Below are 22,099 nucleotides of genomic sequence, written 5' to 3'. Positions count from 1 at the left end.
TCTGAAAGTGAGGAAATTGAGGATTGCTTAAGGAGGTATTGAGACCAAGGTCTTGAAGCTTACTGATTAGTTTTGAGGGAAGATAGTATTGAATGCGGAGCTGTAGTTGATGAAACGCATCCTGACATATGCATCTTTGCTATCCAGATGTTTCAGGGTTGAGTCAGGATCCAATGAGATCGCACTTGCTGTTGACCTGTAGCACTGTTAAGCAAACTGAAGCGGCTCCATGTTATTTCTTAGACAGGAGTTGATATGTTTCATCACCAATTTCTCTCTATTCCAATAGCATTTACATCCACAACGTTTCATCACTGTGGACGTAAACGCTACTGGACTATAGAACTGACTATCACCCAGGTGACTGCTTTCCTGAGCACAGACATTCACTTCACAGGGGCAATCCTGAACTGCCTGCTACCACCCACTTTAATTCTCCATCACAGTTTTGCCCTGAGCTGCTGCACTGTTACAATAATGCCCAATGCAGTCTGTGCAGTCTATAGAAACAGCATCTCATCTTCCATTGTGGCACAATTCAGCCTTCCAAACTTAATTCTACAACTTCAATTTAATTGATCTCTCCCTGTAGCAGTCATCCATCTGTGATATTGGTTCACCCAACTTTTTCCCCTTTTTTCCTGTGGAAGTGGAGGACATGATTGGCCTGGCCGATTGGGCACATCTTCCTACTCATAACTTCTACATTCATTTGTTTGTGTTCTCACTCTAATTGCTTGCATTCACTTGTTGACTAAACTCAAAGTGCAAAATAAGCTTATTAACAAAATACATATATGTCACCATATACTACCTTGAGATACACTTGTAAGTAAATTTGTTTAAAATTTATCTCCCTGCTCACCCGTGTTTTACCCTTTCAGAGATATTCCCTCTCTGCTACCCTCCCTGCAACTTATCGAACTGCTTTAGTTTCCTTAGAAGAGTCTTCGACCTGAAATATTAACCCCGATTCTGCTCCCACAGTCTGAGCTGCTGAGTATTTCCAGTGTCTGTTGTTTATATTTAAATAACTGTGTATAACTGTTTAGTTAGGAAGGTTCAGAATATATATTCCTGCATTGAGTTTTTGACTGTACCTTGTTGGGAATGGTAATCGGGCAGGCATTTGCTAACTTACTGTCACTGTTTTCCAGATGGCTGAATTGCAACTTCTCAAGCTGGATGAGTTGGACTGTTTAATCCAAGGTCTGCTTTACATTGATTCAGTTGGGTACAATGGTCAGTCCGAGTGTTATTATTTTGAAAAACCCACTGACCTCGACCAGTGCCAGAAAAAGCCGTATTGCTTGGATAACCCTTACCCTATGTTGCTGGTCAACATAGGTTCAGGAGTCAGTATCTTGGCTCTTTATTCTAAAGATAATTACAAAAGGGTGACTGGAACCAGGTAAGCACATAGGCACAGCTAAACTAAACATATTGCTATTTCTGTTAGTAAAATGATAAACCAAGATCTAACACTTTCACATTGAAGGATCTCGGTCCAAAACATTAACTATTCCTCTCCTTAGATAAACTCTTGAGTTCTTCCAGCATTTTGTGTGTGTTACTCTATAATCTTGTACATTTGTATTCCTTTTAAAACTTCAAATTGGTTTCTCTTTCATTAGTAATGTTCTACTTTTATGTTCCCTTCCTGAATGGCAGCTGGGATAAGAATGGATAGAAAAAGAGGGAAGCATCTTCCCTCTCTATAACAAGTATGTTGTACAAAATGACAAGGCCAACTCTGAAATCTTTTAATAACTACTTTTTTCCTGATCTTTTGCTGTCTTATGATGCTGGTCACTTGCTGCTTTGACTGTGCTGCATCTTCTGGGGTGGCTCTGAGTGCAGTTTTTTGCTGGGACACCAGCTCCCAGCTCATTGCTAAGGCAGGGGCTCTTCCAGCTCTTATCCACTTTGGTACAGAATGGCTTTGACAGCCTGTCAGTCAGTTATAAACATTCAGAATCACTCGATGTGTTTCAGAAAAGATTTTTAAAAATTTACGTTAGAAGACTAAAGACATGCGTGAACTAACCCACTAAGTCAAATAAACAATTTGCTATTTTGTAGCAGCATTTTATTTTTCACATTCATTTCAGTGGACTTGGACCAGTCTAGTCTGATATAACTTAAGTAGGTGGATTTTCCAGTTTAAAAGTTAAAGATTTATGACGCCAATTTGGACCCAAGGATTGGGTGTACTGAGCCACTTCTGCTGGCAGGCGCCTGTAGGTTATGACAGAAGATTTGTACTAATTTTGTCAATCAATATAATTAGCTTCTGGCAATTTCATAAGTGAATGTTTGCATCCAAGCCCTATATAAAGACTTGCACAAGGATAATATGTTGAAATTCAAAGTTCAAAGTAAAATTTATTATCAGCGTATGTGCATCTCATCACATACAACCCTCAGGTTCTTTTTCCTGCAGGCATACTCAACAAATTGTTAGAACGGTAACTATTAAGTAGAGTCAATGAACAACAAGCTGTGCAAATGCAAATATAAATAAATATCAATAAATAATGATAATGAGCATGAACAAACAAGATTAAAAAGTCCTTAAAGTGAGACCTCCTGAAGAAGTAAAGTGAGTCTTCAAATAGAATGAGTGTAGATCACTCCTTTTGTTCAAGAGCCTGTCGGAAGAGGGGTAGTAACTGTTCTTGAGGCTGGTGGTGTGAGTCCCGAGGCACTTGCATCTTCTACCTGATGGTAACAACAAGACAAGAGAATGGCCTGGGTGGTGCTTTTCTACGACAACGTTTCATGTAGGTGTACTCAATGGTTGGGAGGGTTTTACCCATGATGTACTGGGCAGAATCCACTACCTTTTTATAGGATTTTCCGCACAAAGGCATTGGTGTTCCTGTACCAGGCTGGAATGCAGCCATTCAGCACACTTGCCATCACACGTCTATAGAAGTTATGGATATTTATGGATAGTGCAATTTGTCTATAGCATGAAGCATAAGTTGTCGTATCTTGTATATAAAGGTCTGCAAAATATCGGTTCGCTAACTTTTTAAAACATGATGCACATTTTATAATCAAACGGAGTCTTTGACTGAATGTTAAAACTGTCTCTAGGAGTTCCTGACTATACAGGGTTTTGTTGCATTCTCCAGAGCTCGGAGACCCCTCCTGTGTTACTCTATTCATATCCCATTTGCCATGAAGTCATTGAGCAATACCACACAGAAGCAGACTCTTTGGCCCATCTAGTCCATTCAAACTATTATTCTGCCTAGTCCCATCAACCCACACCTTGATCATATCTCACCCATCCATGTACCTATCCTCTCATAATAGCATTATAAATCAATGTTAGCACTGGTGTTTCTCTGAAAGACTGAATTTGCAACTGTGCAACTAAATTTTTGTCTCTGGAGTCCAATACAGTAGTATTTTGTCAGCAGTAATTTTTACCTCATTACCTTCTATGTGAGGAAAGAAAAGATATTAATTTCTTCAGTTACGATTATTAGTTTCTTTTTGTGTGGTGATCTGTTTTAGTATTGGTTGAAAGTAATGATTTTAAGTTACTATTGTGTCCAGTTACTATTGGTCTCTAAGCCAGGATGAAGCCCATCTTTGATCTTAGATGCTGTTTTCTTCAAATCTTCAAGTGGGGAACTGAAGTAACTATTTTAATTGACCAGCTTGAAAGCAAATGGTTAAATGGGGAAGCAAAGGGATGCCTGTGAAGTAAGTAGCTTTATAGTTGCCTGTCCTAGTGAAGGAGGACCTATCTGAGATCAGAGCCCGACAAGGTTGCAAGGTTTAACAAGGAAGATACTTGAATGAAACAGATTGGCTGTGCTAATTCCATTATTTTTCCTCTCGAGAGCTGTACAGAAAGTTGAAACTAGAGTATTGATTTTACCTTTAACTTCAGATACTTACAAACTATCAGTAAAATAAAGTAATAACTAATTTATGGTTCCTACATTATATGTTTGTCTCCCTTTGAAGTTAGTGGGTATATATATGATCATATGGGAAAAGCATATTAATGACATAAAAGTTTTTATCTAGAAGTTTTGCAAGGTTAAGTATTGGAAAGAATTTTTATAATCCTGGAAAAGAACAATATTACTGTACCTGAGAGGATTATTAAGGTAGCCAAGAAGCTTTTAACAGCATCTTCATTAATAATATGTATGTAACGTTGCACTGTACTCCCATCATTACAAACTTAATGGTTGTTCTTCATTTTTGTATGTACTACTTGATATCATTGTGCTCTGTTAACCGAGACTTGCTCATTTTCTCCCTCTGTGGCATACTCACCCAGCAAAATACCTCACTCTTTCCTCTTAACCCACTTAAATAGTCTGCCTCGTGTTCTCTGCTAGTCATGGTTGCTCGTGCTCCCTTGTACTTAATCATAATGGGGCTCTAATATAGGAGTTCCTAGCCTGTGATCCACAGACCCCTCAGTTAATCTAAGGCTGCGTGGCATAAAAAAGGTTGGATACCCCGTCTCTCATGGCTCAACTTGTGAAATGTGATAAGGTTCATTTTTTACATAGGAACATCTGAATCCTGCTCAATTTTGTTTTTCCTGCTTCATTCCCAGAGAGGTTATTCATCTCTCCCGTATGGCTTTCTTAGCCTCACTTCCCCCCTTCCCTGGTTTCCCACCTCTTGGCATCCTCAGCTATCTGTCTTGTCCTTTCCCTTGTCTTGGGTTAGAATAAAACAAATCCTGGTGAAGTGTGACAATGATAAAATTATTCTAGGAGAATCCTTATCAACTGTAATGCAGAAACAGAGGATTTGTTTGTGGTGGTGAATCATTTAAAAGAAATTGTCAGTAAGCCTTAAATAACCTAAACATCATCACATCAAGAGCTTGACATCAGTGGTGCTAAATGCAAGCTTCTTTAATCAATGTCTCATTGTGTTCCTGTGGAAGGGGAATGTTATGAAATGTGACATAAATCACAGGGGACTTAAGAGCACTAATGTACAGAATGACCTTGGGTGCAAGTTCATAGCTTGCTGAAGTTGAAGAACCAGGCAAGTGTCACTCTGCTTCCAGCACTATCGTACCATGTCCACACTCGCTAAGCCTAGCCCCTCGCCTTTGGAATGTGGGAGGAACCCACGAGGTTATGAGGAGAATGTATGGACTCTGTACAGGCTGTGTCAGGAATTGAACTGGCACTACTTGGAGTGTGGTCGCCACATTGCAGGAAGACCATAAGACCATAAAACGAAGGAGCAGAAGTCGGCCATTCGGCCCATCGAGTCTGCTCTGTCATTTTATCATGAGCTGATCCATTCTCCCATTTAGTCCCACTCCCCCTCCATCTCACCATAACCTTTGATGCCCTGGCTACTCAGACACCTATCAATCTCTGCCTTAAATACACCCAATGACTTGGCCTCCACTGCCGCCCGTGGCAACAAATTTCATAGATTCACCACCCTCTGGCTAAAAAAAATTTCTTCGCATTTCTGTTCTGAATGGGCGCCCTTCAATCCTTAAGTCATGCCCTCTCGTACTAGACTCCCCAATCATGGGAAACAACTTTGCCACATCCACTCTGTCCATGCCTTTCAACATTAAATATGGAAGTATGTGGTAGCAATAGAAAGTGCAGTAGAGGTTCACCAGGGTGTTGTATGGAATTGAAGGCTGTAGTTATAAGGAGAGCTTGGATAATCTGGGTATATTCTCGCTGGAACATAGGAGGCTGAGGGGCAATGTCATAGTGGTTTATAAAATAGACAGAATGGGTAGAATTTTTTAATCAGGGCAGGAAAGTTTGGAGCTAGAGCACAGTTTAAGTGAGACATAAGAAATTTAAATAAGATCTGACAGGTCCGTCAACAAGGTGTTGAATGTCTGGAATAAGCTGCCAGAGGAAGGATAGAGGTCTAACAGAGACATTAACGTAGATAGGCATTGCAGACAGCATGGCTGAAGTGGGCTGAGCAACTATGTGGGTGTGCCGTATGTTTTGTGATCAAAAGTCTATTTCAACATTCAATACATGCATCTCCCTTGCCTTCATTAGGGGTTTGAGGAGATTTGGTATTCGCTGAATGAAGACTATTATGGTGGGGAACATTCTGGTTTCATCACAGCCTGCTACAGAGGCTCCATTTCAATTTAGGAGCAGCTTCATCCCTTCCACCATCAGGTTCCTGAGCAGGTCTATAGACAGTACCTGGTTATTCCTTTGTTCTTGGCGCAATTTATTCATTTTTGTATTTTATAGATTTTTTTTTTCTTTACATGGTGGGTTCACAAAGCAAAATTAGAATTTGAATATATTTAGCTACTTGTATTTTGTTAGGCTGTTCAGGCTGATTAGAGGATTAGACCACACAGATTTTGTAAGAATGAGGCAAAATGGAAAATCCAAGTGAATTCCTGACTATTGCCCTGTGCTGGGGGCACGTTCCCATCAAGCAGAAAATTAAAACTTTGTTTTAATCTAAGCTGTACCAGAAATTAGCTTTCCAGGTGTTGCCTCCACACTCCTTGCCCCAGGGAAATCTGTCTGATGAAATTTGTGTATCAATTTAATGCTCCTGATGTTTGAGTACTACTGTACTGATGTCACTTGCACCTCTAGGCTTGGTAATCATACACAGCAACCTTGAGATAATTGGTGGTGTTCCATTCAAGCAGCAGCTTGTTCTTGAGGCACAACAGTTTCACAAAAAAGGTGGTCAAGTGACTGTTGTCTGCAACATAGAACAGGCTGTTTGGACCATCATGTCTGTGCTGACCATGATGCCAATCGAACTAATCTCGTCTCTCTGCACATGTTCTATATCCTTCCGTTCCCTGCTTGTTGCTTTACTAAATAAGGTAATTGCTTCAGTAAAGTATTGTTGCAAAAAAAAGTTAGTGAACCGTTTGCAACTACCTGTTTTACTGCATTAAATACTCATAAAATGTGGTCTGATCTTCATCTAAGTCACAATAATAGACAAACCCAATCTGCCTAAACTAATAACACACAAACAATTGTACTACTTCTCATCAATACTGAGTACACCATTTAAACAATCATAGTCTAGGTTCAAAAAAGTATGTGAACCTCTGGGGTAATGCCTTCTACAAAAGCTATTTGGAGTCAGGTGTTCTGATCAATGAGCTGAGATTGGAAGTGTGGATTGTAGGAGTGCCCAGCCCTACAAAAAAGACACACAAGACAGAGACTGCTCTTCTCAAGAAAGATCTGTTCATGTGCACCATGCCTCTATCAAAACAACATTCAGAGGACCTTAGAAGAGGAATTGTAGAGATGCATGAAGCTGGAAAAGGTTACAGAAGCATTTCTAAAGACCTGAGTGTTCATCAGTCCACAGTAAGAGAAGTTATCTTACAAATGGAGGAAACTCGGTACTGTTGCTACTCCGTAGAGGAGGGTGTCCTGCAAAGGCCACACCAAGAGCACAACGTGCAAAGCTTAAGGAGATGAAAAAGTACCCAAAGGAAACAGCAAAAGACTTGGAGAAATCTCTAGAATTTGCTAAGGTCTCTGTTCATGTGTCCACTATAAGAAAAACACTGAACAAGAATGGTGTTCTTGGAAGGACACCATGGAGGAAACCACTGCTGTTCAAAAGAAACATTGTTGCATGTCTCAAGTTTGCAAAGGACCACCTGGATGCTCCATGATGCTTCTGGGACAATGGTCTCTGCACAGATGAGACAAAAGTTGGAACTTTTTGGTAGAAATGCACACCGCTATGTTTGGAGGGGAAAGGGCATAGAAACATAGAAAATAGGTGCAGGAGTAGGCCATTCGGCCCTTCAAGCCTGCACTACCATTCAGTGTGATCATGGCTGATCATCCAACTCAGAACCCTGTACCAGCCTTCCCTCCATTCCCCCGATCCCTTTAGCCACAAGGGCCATATCTAACTCCCTCTTAAATATAGCCAATGAACTGGCCTCAACTGTTTCCTGTGGCAGAGAATTCCACAGAATTCTGCACTGCACACCAACACCAAAACGTCATCCCAATTGTGAAGCATGGTGGAAGGAGTATCATGGTTTGGGGCTGCTTTGCTGCCTCAGGCCCTGGACAGCTTGCAATTGTTGAGGGAACAATTAACTCAAAATGTATCAAAGCATTTTACAGGAGAATGTAGCAGTCGGTCACCTGATGCTTAATAGAAGTTGGATGATGCAACAAGGCAATGATCCGAGGCACACAAGTAAATCAACAACAAGATGGTTTAAAAAGAAGAAAGTACGTGTTTTGGAATGGCCAAGTCAGAGTCCAGACCTTAACCGAATTGAGATGTTGTGGCATAACTTGAAGAGGGCTGTTCATGCAAGGAATCCCAAAAATATTGGTGAACTTGAAACAGTTTTGTATGGAAGAATGGTCTAAAATTCCTTCTCACCATTCTGCAAGTCTGATCAGCAGCTACATGAAACGTTTGGTGGACGTTATTGCTGCTGAAGGAGGTACTACCAGTTATTAAATACAAGGGCTCACATACGTTTTCCAGTCTGGACTGTGAATGATTAAAAAGTGTGTTCAGTAGAGACATGGAAAGTATAATTGTTTATGTGTTACTAGTTTAGGCAGATTGTGTTTGTCTATTATCACTCAGATGATGATTAGGCCACATTTTAGGAGTAATTAATGCGGAGAACCAAGTACTGCAAAGGGTACACAAACTTTTTCTTGCAACTGTTTGTTGATAACATCAACTTCTCGACTCTTTAATTATCTATGTTATTTCCTTAAAAAGAACCCTCAATCTGATTTGTAAGACTCGTACTACAGTCATACTTTGAATGACTCATACAAAGTCCTGTAGACTGTCTGAAATAAGCCTGATTTTCCAAATGCTAGTTAACCTCCTCCAGTAATTTCTCTACAATTGATTAAATGGCTCACCTGTGCCTACTTAGCTTCCAAGATTGGCTGTTCTCAGACAAGGAGTGCAACTGGAAACACCCTTTTTCTCACTGACCCCTGAGCAAAGGTTTCAGTATAACTAAAGATGAAATCTAGCAGTAGAAAGTATGCTTTCATGCTTTGACACCATTCTATTTTTGACTGATGTGGTCACCTGAATTTGCCACTAACTGTACACGAGGTAAAATGTAAATCATTCTTAATTCGACACATCTGATAACAAAAAAAATGAAGGATTCATATGGTCAAATGTATTTAAAAGTATTCTTTTGGGTTACACTGTATAATTTGAGATGAGATGTGGTAAATTTAGCATGTTTGGTCAGATCAGATCCCAAAATGTGTGTCAAAGTCTTCCTCACTGCTATAGTAGATTGAAACATCTTCAATGATGGCAGCTGTGATTGTTCAATAACCTTGTTGTATCAGGTGGCTGTTTATATACTAGACAGAGACTCTTGTGCTCTTTTCTAATCTGCTATTTGTGTATTTGATGATATCAGTGCTTGTAACAATGGCTAATCAATGTGCATGAAGGGAAATGGGGATACTCCTGGAAATTATAGACTAATTTAATCTCACAACAGCGCTTGCTTTTATTTGTCGAAGAACTGAGTACGAGAATCAGGAAGTTAGGCTGCACCTGGAATATTGCATTTGCCTCAGGGCACACCATTATAGGAAGGATGTGGATGCTTTGGAAAAGGAGCAGAGTAGGGGGCATGTGCTATTAGGAGCTATTGGACAGAGTGGGCTGTGTTCTCTGGAGTGGCGGAGGTTTCTAAGATTGAGAGGCATAGATAGAGTAGACAGCCAGTATCCGTTTTCCTAGAGTTGAAATGTCTAAGTGGCATGCATTTAGGGTGAAAGGAGGCAAGTTCAAAGGAGATGTGCGGGCCTTTTTTTTTACCTAGACTGGTGGGTGCCTGGGATGTGCTGCATTTGTTCGTGGAAGAGGCAAATATTAGATGGATAGATGCATGAATATTCAGGGTATGGTTGTAGTGTAGGCAGAAAGTGTCAGTTTAGTTGGGCATTTGCTTACTAATTTAATTAGTTCAGCACAACTTTGTGGGTTGAAGGGCCTGTTCCTGTGTTATATGCTTCTATATACACCATTGATGCTTTGATTGATAAGCTGTGTGTAGAGCAAAAATCCTCCAACACCCCTTTGGTTGTGTAGAGCAAAAATCCTCAAAGACCTCTTTGGTTCTTTGGATTGATATAAGCATCATAGTTTGTCCAGTCAGTTGATCACCTTGCTTGATATTAATAGTCACAGTTAATTGGAGTGCATAGAAATAAACCGCTGAATAATTGGAAACGGTTTAGAAAGTTGCAGTGAAAATCAGTAATGATATAAATAGCAAAGAGTTAAACCAATAAACAAACTGGCTGTAGATGTGATTGATCACAAGAAATGTGCTGTGCCAGCTGGAAAAGGATTAAGTGAAGATGACAAATTCTAAACTGATAAACATAGCTAGAAATTCAAAGCCCAAATTGTTCTGTTGGAAAGAACTGCAGAATAAGTGAAAAGTGGTACAGTGTGTCAAATGTAAGTGTAGGCTGTTAATTAGAGTAAATTGATCAGGAATGACTAGGTTTCAAAGAAATAAGTAGTACACACGATTGTGACATCCCTCATGGGGTGGAGAGTTCAGAATCCTGAGAAGCTCCCAGCATTGACGACAGAGTTAAAACACTGTAAAGTAGGGAGTGCACAAGTACTTGAAATATTAGAGGGCATGTGGGATTTTTGTTCTTGCTCTGAATGAGTTGATAATTATTATTGAGTGAGGAACCGGCAAATAAGCACAGTGGTGGAAATGACATGGAAGATTTCTTTCAGGAATTTTCTTTTATGATGGAGTGAATGCAGTTATTTCAACTATTATCTCATCTTCAGTAATTGTAGTTTGCCATTTTTCTTTTGCCTTTTGAAACTCATTTGTAGTCCTTGTACTTGGGGCCTGGCATTTTCCAACCTGGTAGAAATATGTAGAAAAAATGTATACAAACTCATGAAATTATTAGATCTTGGTAACCTATAATACACTGCTATTCATCCAGAATAGCCAACTCATCAAACCACAGTTGAAGGAAATATAGTGCAGAACTAATTTTTCATGTGGTTAATGCCCAGGCAAATGGAAAGGCAGCTAAACAAAGCTGGTAATGTCCCTGGGGGTGGGGGAAATGTGTGTTTAGCCCACTGCTCTACTCTCTTTACACTCGTTACTGCTCAAAGACCATCGGAAAATTTGCTGATGACACCACTGGTGGCAGAATGTCAGGTGGCAATGAGCAGGCATACAGGAGTGAGTAGGCATACAGGAGTGAGTCGGGTGAGCTGGTTGAGTGTTGTAACAACAACTTTGCACTCAATGCCAGCAAGATCAAGAAACTGAATGTTTATTTTGGGAAGGGGACTTCGTGAGGAGCACCAGTCCTCTTTGAGGGGGTCAGTGATGGAAAAGGTGAGCAGGTTGGGTGTCAACATCTCAGAGGACTTGTCCTGGGCCCAGCATATTGATCCAATCATGAAAAAGGCACACCAGCATTGTAGTTCATTCAGAATTAGAGCCTATTTGATATATCATCATAGAGCCTCAAAAGTTTCTGCACGTGTACATTAGAGAGCACCCTGACTAGTTACATCACCACCTGGTACAGCTGTTCCAACGCACAGGATTGCAAAGGCTGGAGCCTTAGCCAGCTGAATTGGGGCACAAGCCCACCCACTATCAGGGGCACAAACCTGCCCACTATTAGGGGCACCTTTGACGATGGTGCCTCAAGAAGGCAGCATCCATCATTAAGGACCTTCACTACCAGGGACAAGTCCTCTTCTCATTACTACTATCAGAGAGGGGGTACAGGAGACCAATACTCAATGTTTCAGAAACAGCTTCTTCCCCTCTGCCATTAGATTTCTGAACAGTTCACGAACCCGTGAACGCGATCTCACTAGTTCTTTTATGCACTACTTAGGTTTTTTACTGTGCTTATAGTAATTTTTTTTATGTATTGCACTGTACTCTGCAAGAAAACAACAAGTTTCAGTGGTAATGCGATTCTGAGTCTGTTTGAGGAAAGGGAATGATGCATGCTCCTCTTCACCGTGATAAACTGTTTAGGGACTGTTTGGAGATGCTCAGAATTCTATCTGAACAGCAGTCAACTTGCTTCTAATGACTTAAGAATTTCCCCTTTCCCCACAATTCTGAGGAAAATTTTGGTGATAAGTAGACGAGTAAATGTAGTTGTTCAGTAAGAAACATATATTTTTGACAGAAATATGTGAAAAGTAAGTTAACTCTGGCTCCTGACATTTTATACATGAGTTTGAAAGGAAGATATTTTGTATTTACGTGGCACTTGATTTTGTCTTCAGAGCATGGCCATATGTCTTTCAGTTAATGGGTTATTTTTAGAGTGAACTTTAAAAAGGTAGGCATGGTCTCTGTCGAACACTGCATGATCTGCTTCCAGTGCTGATCTCAGAAGGCAGCCATCTATCAGCTACACAGCCACATGCTTGGCATCTATGGACCAAGACCACCTTAAACTCTGTTTCGCTCTTGACTCTTTGCAACTCAAAGCGATCCTTCACTAGACTGAGCTCCATCTGCATATTTCCCTTGTGGCGGCTAACCATGCCCAGTTCACTCTCCAGCCGCTGTATCTCAGTCCAGACAACTCACCAGCTGTGCGTCCTGCCCTCTCTGAGCCTCTCGCTGTCAATGACATGGAAATAAACAAATAACCAGTAGGTGCATTATTGATGGAGCATATTGAAGATAGAATTAGGTTCGGCTCAAAGCTGCTGAGTATTTATCCTATTTCTCATGCCAGGCATACAAGTAGCAATGCTGAAATTACATATTAACAAATTAATATTGTTGAGGAAATTCACCATTAGGTTGCTCAACTATTGAGAAACTGTTGGTTACAGTTTTATATTTTATGCAAACACTGATCTTTTCAGATTGCTTTCCACCCTCTGTACTCCTTTTCATACTAAGCTCTGCTGTACACTACTGTGGGAATCAGCAATTCTGACATCTCTCCCAAGCAACACACCATCAAAGTTGCTGGTGAACGCAGCAGGCCAAGCAGCATCTCTAGGAAGAGGTACAGTCGACGTTTCGGGCCGAGACCCTTCGTCAGGACTAACTGAAGGAAGAACTAGTAAGAGATTTGAAAGTGGGAGGGGGAGGGGGAGATCCAAAATGATAGGAGAAGACAGGAGGGGGAGGGATGGAGCCAAGAGCTGGACAGGTGATTGGCAAAAGGGATATGAGATGATCATGGGACAGGAGGCCCAGGGAGAAGGAAAAGGGGGAGGGGGGAAACCCAGAGGATGGGCAAGGGGTATAGTCAGAGGGACAGAGGGAGAAAAAGGAGAGAGAGAGAAAGAATGTGTGTATATAAATAAATAACGGATGGGGTACGAGGAGGAGGTGGGGCATTAGCGGAAGTTAGAGAAGTCAATGTTCATGCCATCAGGTTAGAGGCTACCCAGACGGAATATAAGGTGTTGTTCCTCCAACCTGAGTGTGGCTTCATCTTTACAGTAGAGGAGGCCGTGGATAGACATATCAGAATGAGAATGGGATGTGGAATTAAAATGTGTGGCCACTGGGAGATCCTGCTTTCTGTGGCAGACAGAGCACTCTCCCAAGTAAACCATTCTCCCATGACCTAAGAGTACCTTGTCTATCTGCAGATGCATGGTAGGGTAATACATTCAACTAGTGGTTCTACTTGTACTTCCTGATGTAACTCACTTGAAAGTGTTCCAAGGATAGAAATTTTGCCAGACGTTTTTTTATTCCAGAAGCGGAAATGTTAACTAAAACACAGAAACTTACCACATGCCCCGCCCGGTCTGTATTTCCTCATACGTGGAAATACTTCTGATTGCATCTATCACTTTCTCACTTTGAGTTTCATCCACTTAGCCAGTCAAATCTTGAACATTAAAATCATTTCTGCTCAATCTCAAAACTCTGCAAGTGAATTGCACAAACTGTCATCTTGGTCTGTAAGTATCAGACACTTGTTTTTCCAAATCGTTGATCATATCTCTAGTTCTTTAGAACATAACAATTTGGAACCCATTGATCCTTCTCTGCCATTCAATATCATGGCTTATCCCTTCCTCATACAGTATCTTGTTTTCGCTGATCTCCGATGATTCTGGGGATTTACAGCTTCATCTTTTCAATCATAAATACATTTAGTGACTGTGTCCATAAGCATTTGGGTAGGGAAATTCAAAGATTTACAATCTTTCTAAAAGGTTCACTATCCTGAGACAATGCCACTTTGAATATAATGTCAGCCACAGGGAATGGTCTCCTCAGTATATAACTAATGGGTGTTTTGACTGGATACATCACACCACATGAGCAGAGATTGACTACCAAAGGCCAGTTATACATCCCGGATGATGCACAGAATGAATCAGACATGTAGTTGACGGTTAATTTGTGTTACACACAATGTTCTGTCTAATTTGTAATGACATACAAAAATCTTGTGTGGTGCAATTTTTTTGCCCAGTGACGGCAACATGTGCACACTGAATAATTTCAGCAGTAAAAACAGTATAAATATGCCAGTTCTAAAAATCTGCAGACAAATCATCGCAAACTCCACATTGACAGCACTGTCCACATCAGAAACCAGAAAAGGAAATGTGATTGTGTATGATCATGAAATATACTTAACATGCTAATGAGGTAGCGAGTGACAACCTTTTGTGCATAGTTTAAGTTCCTTTGTGCACTAGTAGCAAATGATGGGTGCGTGCACACACCTTGGAGGGAACAGTGGTTACGGGCCTCAACAAAAAAGGAGCTAATGCATTTGACATTTTGTGCTCAAGTTGAACAGAAGCATTGATTTCAATCATTTTAAAACTATTTGTATTGAAAAACTTGGAAAAAATAATACACATATGAATTGTTATATGGCTTTAATTGCTTTGAACTTGTTTGAAGAATTTGAGGAGAAATTTGGTTAGATTTCTCAATGAAATTGAGTGCACCTATTTTTGAGAATTTTCATTGGGGTGACATAATGTGTGGAATTGTGTCACCTAGTATGTCATTCATCCACTGCTCCATCTTCAATGGGTTACAAACTTCAACCCTGCCAAACAACAACATTGACCATTGAAGTTTCAGTTATTACTTGACTCACATTTCTGTGGACTCAATAGTCACACTTTTAGATTAAGTTCCTTTTGATAGTGGTAGTAGGAAACTGTAATTTTATTCTGAATAGTTTTGAATTCAGATGGAATGCTGAAGAAAGTAGAATTTGAAACAATGTTTTTCTTTTCTTTCATCTGTTCTTAGAATCTGCTAATGCAGAATTTAGTTCTCAATTTTTATTTACATGCTACATGGCAAAATTGTCCATTGCTTAAGAATTACAATTTTATTCATTTGCACAAAATAGACCACTTAGACATGTATTGTACAGTTGTAGTTGCCATGAGGAGGTAATGTTTAATCATTACTTTGAACCACTTTACTACTGGGAAGTATTTTGAAGGATAATCACAGTTGTAATGTACAAAATTCAGCAACAATTTTATGAAATGCAAGGTATGAATGAATTATGACTGTTTTAGAAATAATAACTGAGTAGTTGGGGGGCGGTGGAAGGAAGGTTTCTTGCTGTTCTTTGAAATTATGAGATTGCTAAATCCACCTGCAAAAGATTGATAGGGTTTTGGCTGACTTTCCCATCCAAAAGATAACATCTCTGACATTGCAGTCATTCCATTTTACTGCACTGCAGTCTCATTCTAGAATTTGTGCAGTGTATCTGGAAAGAAGCTCGAATAGCACTCAACATGGGAAATGTGTCAGAATTAACAAGTGTTTTCACAAGAAATATAATTAGGCTGTGCTGCAGCTTTGAGGCCAGAAACAGGATGACAAGAATTTTCAATCTCATCTGGATCAGACTAAAACCTGCCAGCATTGTTTCGCCCACTTCCCTCCCTCCCCCCCCCAATCTTTTTATATTGACTGTCTCCCCTCTTCCTGGTCCTGATGAAGGGTCTCAATCCAAAATGTCGACCGATCATTTCCTGGCTGCCTGACTTGCTGGAGTTCCTCCAGCTCCGTTGCTGCTCCAGATTTCTGGCATCCGCAATCTTTTGTGTCTCCCAAGAATTCTAAACTAAAGCTTTGTATTTGCCCAATCCTTTTATAGTTGAGTGGAACCCCTTTGTCAGCGAAGAAAGTAGTCCAGGTCACTTCTGCTGATCTCTGACCTGCAACTCTTCTCGAGAACATGATGACAATGCAAGATTTTGATGGGCTGTAACCTGCCGTCTTCTGCTTTCCTACCCCACCTTGTTTACTGTCAAGCCTGTCAAGTTGATAACATCTAGTTAGGTAAATGCTTTGAACTGCAACCAGTGAAACAAAGCCTTCAGGACAAAAAGGAGATAAAATAAACAGTTATCATTTAGACTGGTTACTGACATCTGAATATTCTTGTAAATATTTATATTTAGTTGAGTGTAAAACTATTTTATTTGTTAATGAAGCTACTGGATGAAGTGGGAAGTGGAAACCTGTGAGCTATCTGAGATGTATTGGAATCTAACATATGCACTATATGTTATGTAACCGGAATGTACTTCCTACATTTGGAAATCTAATTAATTTGTAATAAAGTTTATTGAAGCAATGCTTTGTCATTTATTGCAATGTCAGGTCTAATGAATATTGCTTGTTTCACTCAGTGACCTTTTATTGTGACCAGGGTCACAAAGCTTAAGAGTGCAAGCGATTTTTTGAATATACTCAGCAGAGGGAATCCAATAGTAAATGAATCATTCTAAGTACCTTTTACCTGCATTCATGTCACAATAAATATTTGTTTATTCATGTCCACAGTCTCGGTGGTGGAACTTTCCTTGGCCTCTGTTGTCTGCTTACTGGATGTGAGACCTTTGAAGAAGCTTTGGAGATGGCAGCAAAAGGAGACAGTACCAATGTGGATAAATTAGTTAAAGATATCTATGGAGGGGATTATGAACGATTTGGTCTACTTGGATGTGCAGTAGCGTCCAGGTAAGTCCTTACTGATTGGCCTAGCCAGTTATGGGATTGCACAGTGGGTACTGTAGGGAATTGGGATAAAGCATAGTCTGTTGGATTGCCTTTATATCCTGAAACTCAAAATGTGTTTAGCCACCAGGTGCTGCTCCTGTCAGCACCTTGAAGAAAGTGTTGGAAGGAAAATCTCTCGAGCCACGCATTGGTCTTGCTGCAAGAAGTGGAAATCGCAGTGTTCAATAACTCCTGCGCACTATCCTTACGCCGTTAGAAATAATGTTAGATCTGCTGGGCTTTGACAGAATTAAACCTCTTTGGGACATTTCTGGCTTTCACTGAACAGACTGGGTGCTGGCCCAGAGTTTACTGTAGTGTTAGTCGTTCTTTTCCTTTTTTGCCATGTAAGTAGCTAGAGCTCCCAACTTGAGAATGAGGAACGTAGCTATCTAGTGCTTGGTGATTAACGGCTACCTACTTCATATGCAAGGGGCAAAATAGTAATTTTGATGAGCTTGAGATTAATTGGAATCAGATCAAATACAACATGGGTCCCCAACCTTTATTGCACCGCGGACCGCTTTAATATTGATAATATTCTTGCGAACCGGCTGACCTGGGGGGGAGGGGGGGGGGATGTTCAAATAGGGTTAAGCTCACCTCAACATGTCTTTTACAGTTAGGGTTGCCAACCTTCTCACTCCCAAATAAGGGACAAAAGTAGCAGTCAAATTCTGGGACACTTGTGTTTACCCCCAAAAAAACTGCCATGACCATGAAGCCTTGCGCGGACACCTGTGTGCGCATGCGCGTAGCCGATTTTTTTTTCTACATATCGGTTTTGGCTTAATCTTGTACTATACTGTACATACATTATTTCTACTTTATATAGGCTGTGTATTTATATCATTCCTGCTTTTACTACAAACGTTTGTATATGTTAGAGATATTTTAGGTTTTATGTGTTATTTGGTATGATTTGGTAGGTTATTTTTTGGGTCTGGGAACGCTCAAAAATTTTTCCCATATAAATTAATGGTAATTGCTTCTTCACTTCACGCCATTTCGGCATGAAAGGTTTCATAGGAACGCTCTACCTTAGCGGGGAAATACGGGACAAGGGCGGTCCCGTATGGGACAAACCAATTTAGCCCAATATACGGGATGTCCCGGCAAATATGGGACTGTTGGCAACCCTATGTTCAAGTTCAACAGTGCGTGACAGGGAATGAGGAAAAGGTGCAGCTGACTCATATCGTTTCCTCGCGGCCCGGTAGTTTTGGTGCTTTGGTGGTTGGGGACTGCTGAAATACAACAAAAGTGGAGAGATTGTACCAAGACAAGTAGGAAAATTAATTCAGATCTCTTCATAACGTGTTTGTTGTAGGAATGAGATTCCACAGATCAGATTGTGTTTTTGGACTAAGGTGATAGAGAGGCACTTAAAGAGTGTTAACTGTTCATTGATAGGTGTGATATTGAATGTTACTTTCTGAAGTGAGTTTAACTGCCATAAGTTAATTGTGCCCAATGTCAATGAGCTATAGAGTGACATACAGGACCGAAACTGGCCATTGGCTCACAATGTCCATGCTGGCCATCATTCCATATAAAACCACTTGACCTAATTGCTTTACCTACTTGATGGAATTCTTCGAATGAATAGCCAGGTAGACAAAGAAAATGTTTACATGGATTTAAACAAAAGTCCTTTTTATTATGGTAGTACACAAGAGACTTGCAATAGAAATTTTGTGGGAGATGTTTCTCCTCTGTAGCAAATGCTAATCACATAGTGTGGTAACATCTGCACATTGTGCTCTGCTGCAGAAATTCTGATTTCTTGAAATAACCTAAAAAAAACCTATTTTTTCCTTGAATGATATTTCTCTCATTTTACACTGTCTATTTTTGTTAATTTTGTCATGCAAGTCCTGTCTAATTTATGTTAATTTAAGTTTATACAAAAAGGAAATTTTCATATTATACTCCAAGTGTGTATGACCATGGCAATAAATTTGAAATTGCTGTGGAAAAGAATGTCTAAAGCAGAGAACAACAGTCAGTCTCTGCTGTGTTGAGAGGTTATTGCAAGAGACCGGGGACCGATTTCTGTGCCAGCAGAAGTTGGCTAATACGGTTGTGCGTATGGGGTGAAGGGGTTATGAAGCAAAAGGAGAGGGTTAGGAATTAAGGAAGCGAGACTAGAAAAATAGTTGAGCTATATTCATGATTGCAATTTTATTTAAATGCATACAGTGTGCTTCTTTGTCATTTGTTGCTCACAAGAAGTAAATGGTGGATCACTACTCTGAACCACTGCATTCTGTGTAGTGACAGTGTCTCTAAGCCCTTAGTTACTGGGATGTACTTTTGAAGTATAGTCACAGTTGTAATATATTGAAGTGAATTGAATTGACTTCATTACTTACATCTTCCATATACATGAGGAGAAAAAATCTTTATGTTACTTCTCCGTCTAAATGTGCGACTTATAGTAATTTGTAATAAATATTATGTACAACAGGATAGTCAATATAACATAAAAATACCGTTGCATCAGCATGAATTAAGCAGTCTGATGGCCTGGTGAAAGAAGCTGTTCCAGAGCCTGGTTTTTATGCTGTGGTACTGTTTCCTGGATGGTAGCAGCTGAAACAGTTTGTGGTTGGGGTGACTGGATCCCCAATGATTCTTCGTGCCCTTTTTACACACTTGTCCTGAATAGTGGGACGTTCACATCTACAGATTCGCTGGGATACCGCACCTCTGTAGTTCTGTATTACAGCTATTTTGGGTGCTGCTGTTGTTTACTAGAACAAAGGACCTGGACTTTTCAGTGAAGCGAACAATATCAAGATCTTCAAATGAAATTAATTTTTGCAGGAAATGAAATAGAATTTAGTAATTAAGAATATGAAAGGAAAACAGTTAGTAGACTAGGAGACAAATAATTAAAAAGTAAAACATCTTTGAGAAATTGAGCAAAGAAGTACACCATTACAAGGGAACGTCGACTCAGACCATGAGAGGCCTGCGTCGGGCATTTTCCTGCCTTACAAGACACAGATTGGAAGTCTGTGTGAGGCGCCACTCCTCGCACAGACACTAGAGCAATGTGTGGTTAAGTGCCTTGCTCAAGGGCAGGTAAGATTTAAGATAGAGACCAAGGAGACCAAAAAAGACAGTACACGAATTTGCAGAGGACTATAATAGCTTATTTTCATCTTTGTTCCTGTATGTGTTTTTAAGCACTTCATTATGAGAAGGATGCAAAGCTAGTAGCAATGATACAATGTAGATTCACTAGAACATAACCTGAGATTGCGGGGGGGGGGGCGGTGGAGAAGGCTTTTTTCAGTAAAAGTGAGTTAAGAATGAACCTGATTAGGGAGCCTTCAAGTGTACATTAAGTTACAATAAGATTAAAAAAAAATGATACATGCATAAGTGATGGATCCATTGATAAGGTGATCAGGAAGGTGGATTGAGAATAAAGTAGTTGCATGCAGAAGTTGAAAAGGGCTTCTGTTCCTGTCTCTATAGATGGGGAAAAACAGTTCAGTTTGGTAAACTAATTCTAGCGGTGAATCATTAAAAAAATGGTTCAGATTTTCTGAAGTGTTTTAATCTGCTGAAGATAACTTACTACCTCATTGTCATTATTGATTTATGAATGATTTAATTACTATTAGCATTGAGCTGTACTTTATGCTAGCAATCTGATGACCTGGAAATAATTCTAAGATGTAAGACATGAGTAAGAATATAGCTTAATGTTAAGTCTTAAAATAAATGATGCAAGCAATAATTAAAGCAAAGGTTGAGAATCAATTTTGATACAGCAATTGATAATAATTCCAATATATATTCTCATAACTTTAAATTTGTGCAGCTTTGGTCACATGATGAGTAAAGAGAAGCGAGATTCCATTACTAAGGAAGATTTGGCTAGAGCAACACTGGTCACTATAACAAACAATATTGGATCGATAGCTCGAATGTGTGCACTGAATGAGGTAAGTGTTTGCTTTTAGACATTATCAGATTACTTGGTTATATTATTCTTGTCAGCTGTAGATGGCGGTCTCTTTCCTCACTTTAGTGCGTCAGCAAGTACCAGTTTCAAAACAAAACGTCAGAGGAGGAAAGCTTAAAGGTCTGTATGTAGATCGTGGTTTTCAAACGGCTTTAAGTACCTTATTATGTTGCTGTTGAAATTTGTAGTTGCTGTGTTAACTTCATTGATTTATTCTGTCATTGCCTAATTCAAGTGATGTAGCGCAAACTGATTCCAAATTGGAATTTTGTAAAATGACAAGATTTGAAGCACACCTGAAACATTTAACTATTGTAATCAGACACAAGGATTCCTGAGTCCTATTAAATAGGTTTTGAACCTGCCAGGAAATCTGAGGAGCTAGAAGTCATCAAGGATTCCAAGTCAGTGTGTGTAGCAAAGGAACCAGCTCTCCTGATTATCCCAGCCTTCAACCCCATGCCAAGCTCCAAGAGGTGTCACATCTGAACCAAACCTGTGCTGAGTTATGCTGACTTCACGAGCGCTAACTGCTCGAGGTGAACCAGGTTAGAATTGCGGGTCTAAAGTCAGTTTTCTGCACAGAGGAATGTTGATGTAATCAGCAAACTTGAGTCAAATTAGAGGTTCAGATGCAAGAAATAAGTGGCCATTTTCATTTTATTATTGACACAAAGTCAGTTTATATTTTACGCTTAAGATGTTCATTATACTCTTGGAACCAGTAACTAGTGCAGCACAGAATGATCAAATGTGCTTGTACAAATAGATAATGGGGCAGCATCTGATGATCTGTTTTAAATCCATCAATGTCAAGACTTCTGCATTCTCTGTCATATTCTGCTACACCAGTAGGTGGCAACATTGTAAAGGCATATAAAATGGAATATGGCTCTACTCTGTGGGGAAGATGGAATATATTTCATGGCCAAAAGCTTCATACCACAGAATGAACAGACATTTTTACCCTGAAGTAGGTATAAATCTCAGAAACCCTTTGATAATTCAGATTTCAATAACCACATACAACCTGAAACACTATTGCTGATTGC

The 22,099-nt window shown here is 39.9% G+C and overlaps 1 protein-coding gene across 6 annotated transcripts in view; it reads left to right on the top strand.

Annotated features, from left to right (window-relative positions):
* Positions 1–22,099, top strand: part of LOC140185721 (pantothenate kinase 1) — a 102,327-nt gene that overhangs the window by 67,329 nt on the left and 12,899 nt on the right. For 5 of the 6 annotated variants that reach the window (XM_072239290.1, XM_072239289.1, XM_072239291.1 and 2 more), the window contains exons 3-5: positions 1,158–1,411; positions 16,850–17,026; positions 20,904–21,027. In XM_072239290.1, the coding sequence (XP_072095391.1) occupies positions 1,158–1,411; positions 16,850–17,026; positions 20,904–21,027 (555 nt within the window). Of the gene's footprint in view, positions 1–1,157; positions 1,412–12,956; positions 13,056–16,849; positions 17,027–20,903; positions 21,028–22,099 lie in introns of those variants that run through there. The other variant, XM_072239295.1, reaches the window with a different exon arrangement.

The sequence above is a fragment of the Mobula birostris genome, chromosome 21, assembly GCF_030028105.1.
Source record: "Mobula birostris isolate sMobBir1 chromosome 21, sMobBir1.hap1, whole genome shotgun sequence".
Lineage (NCBI taxonomy): Eukaryota > Metazoa > Chordata > Chondrichthyes > Myliobatiformes > Myliobatidae > Mobula > Mobula birostris.
Note: the sequence above shows the minus strand (reverse complement) of the source record. Positions and strands in the feature narration are given on the sequence as shown.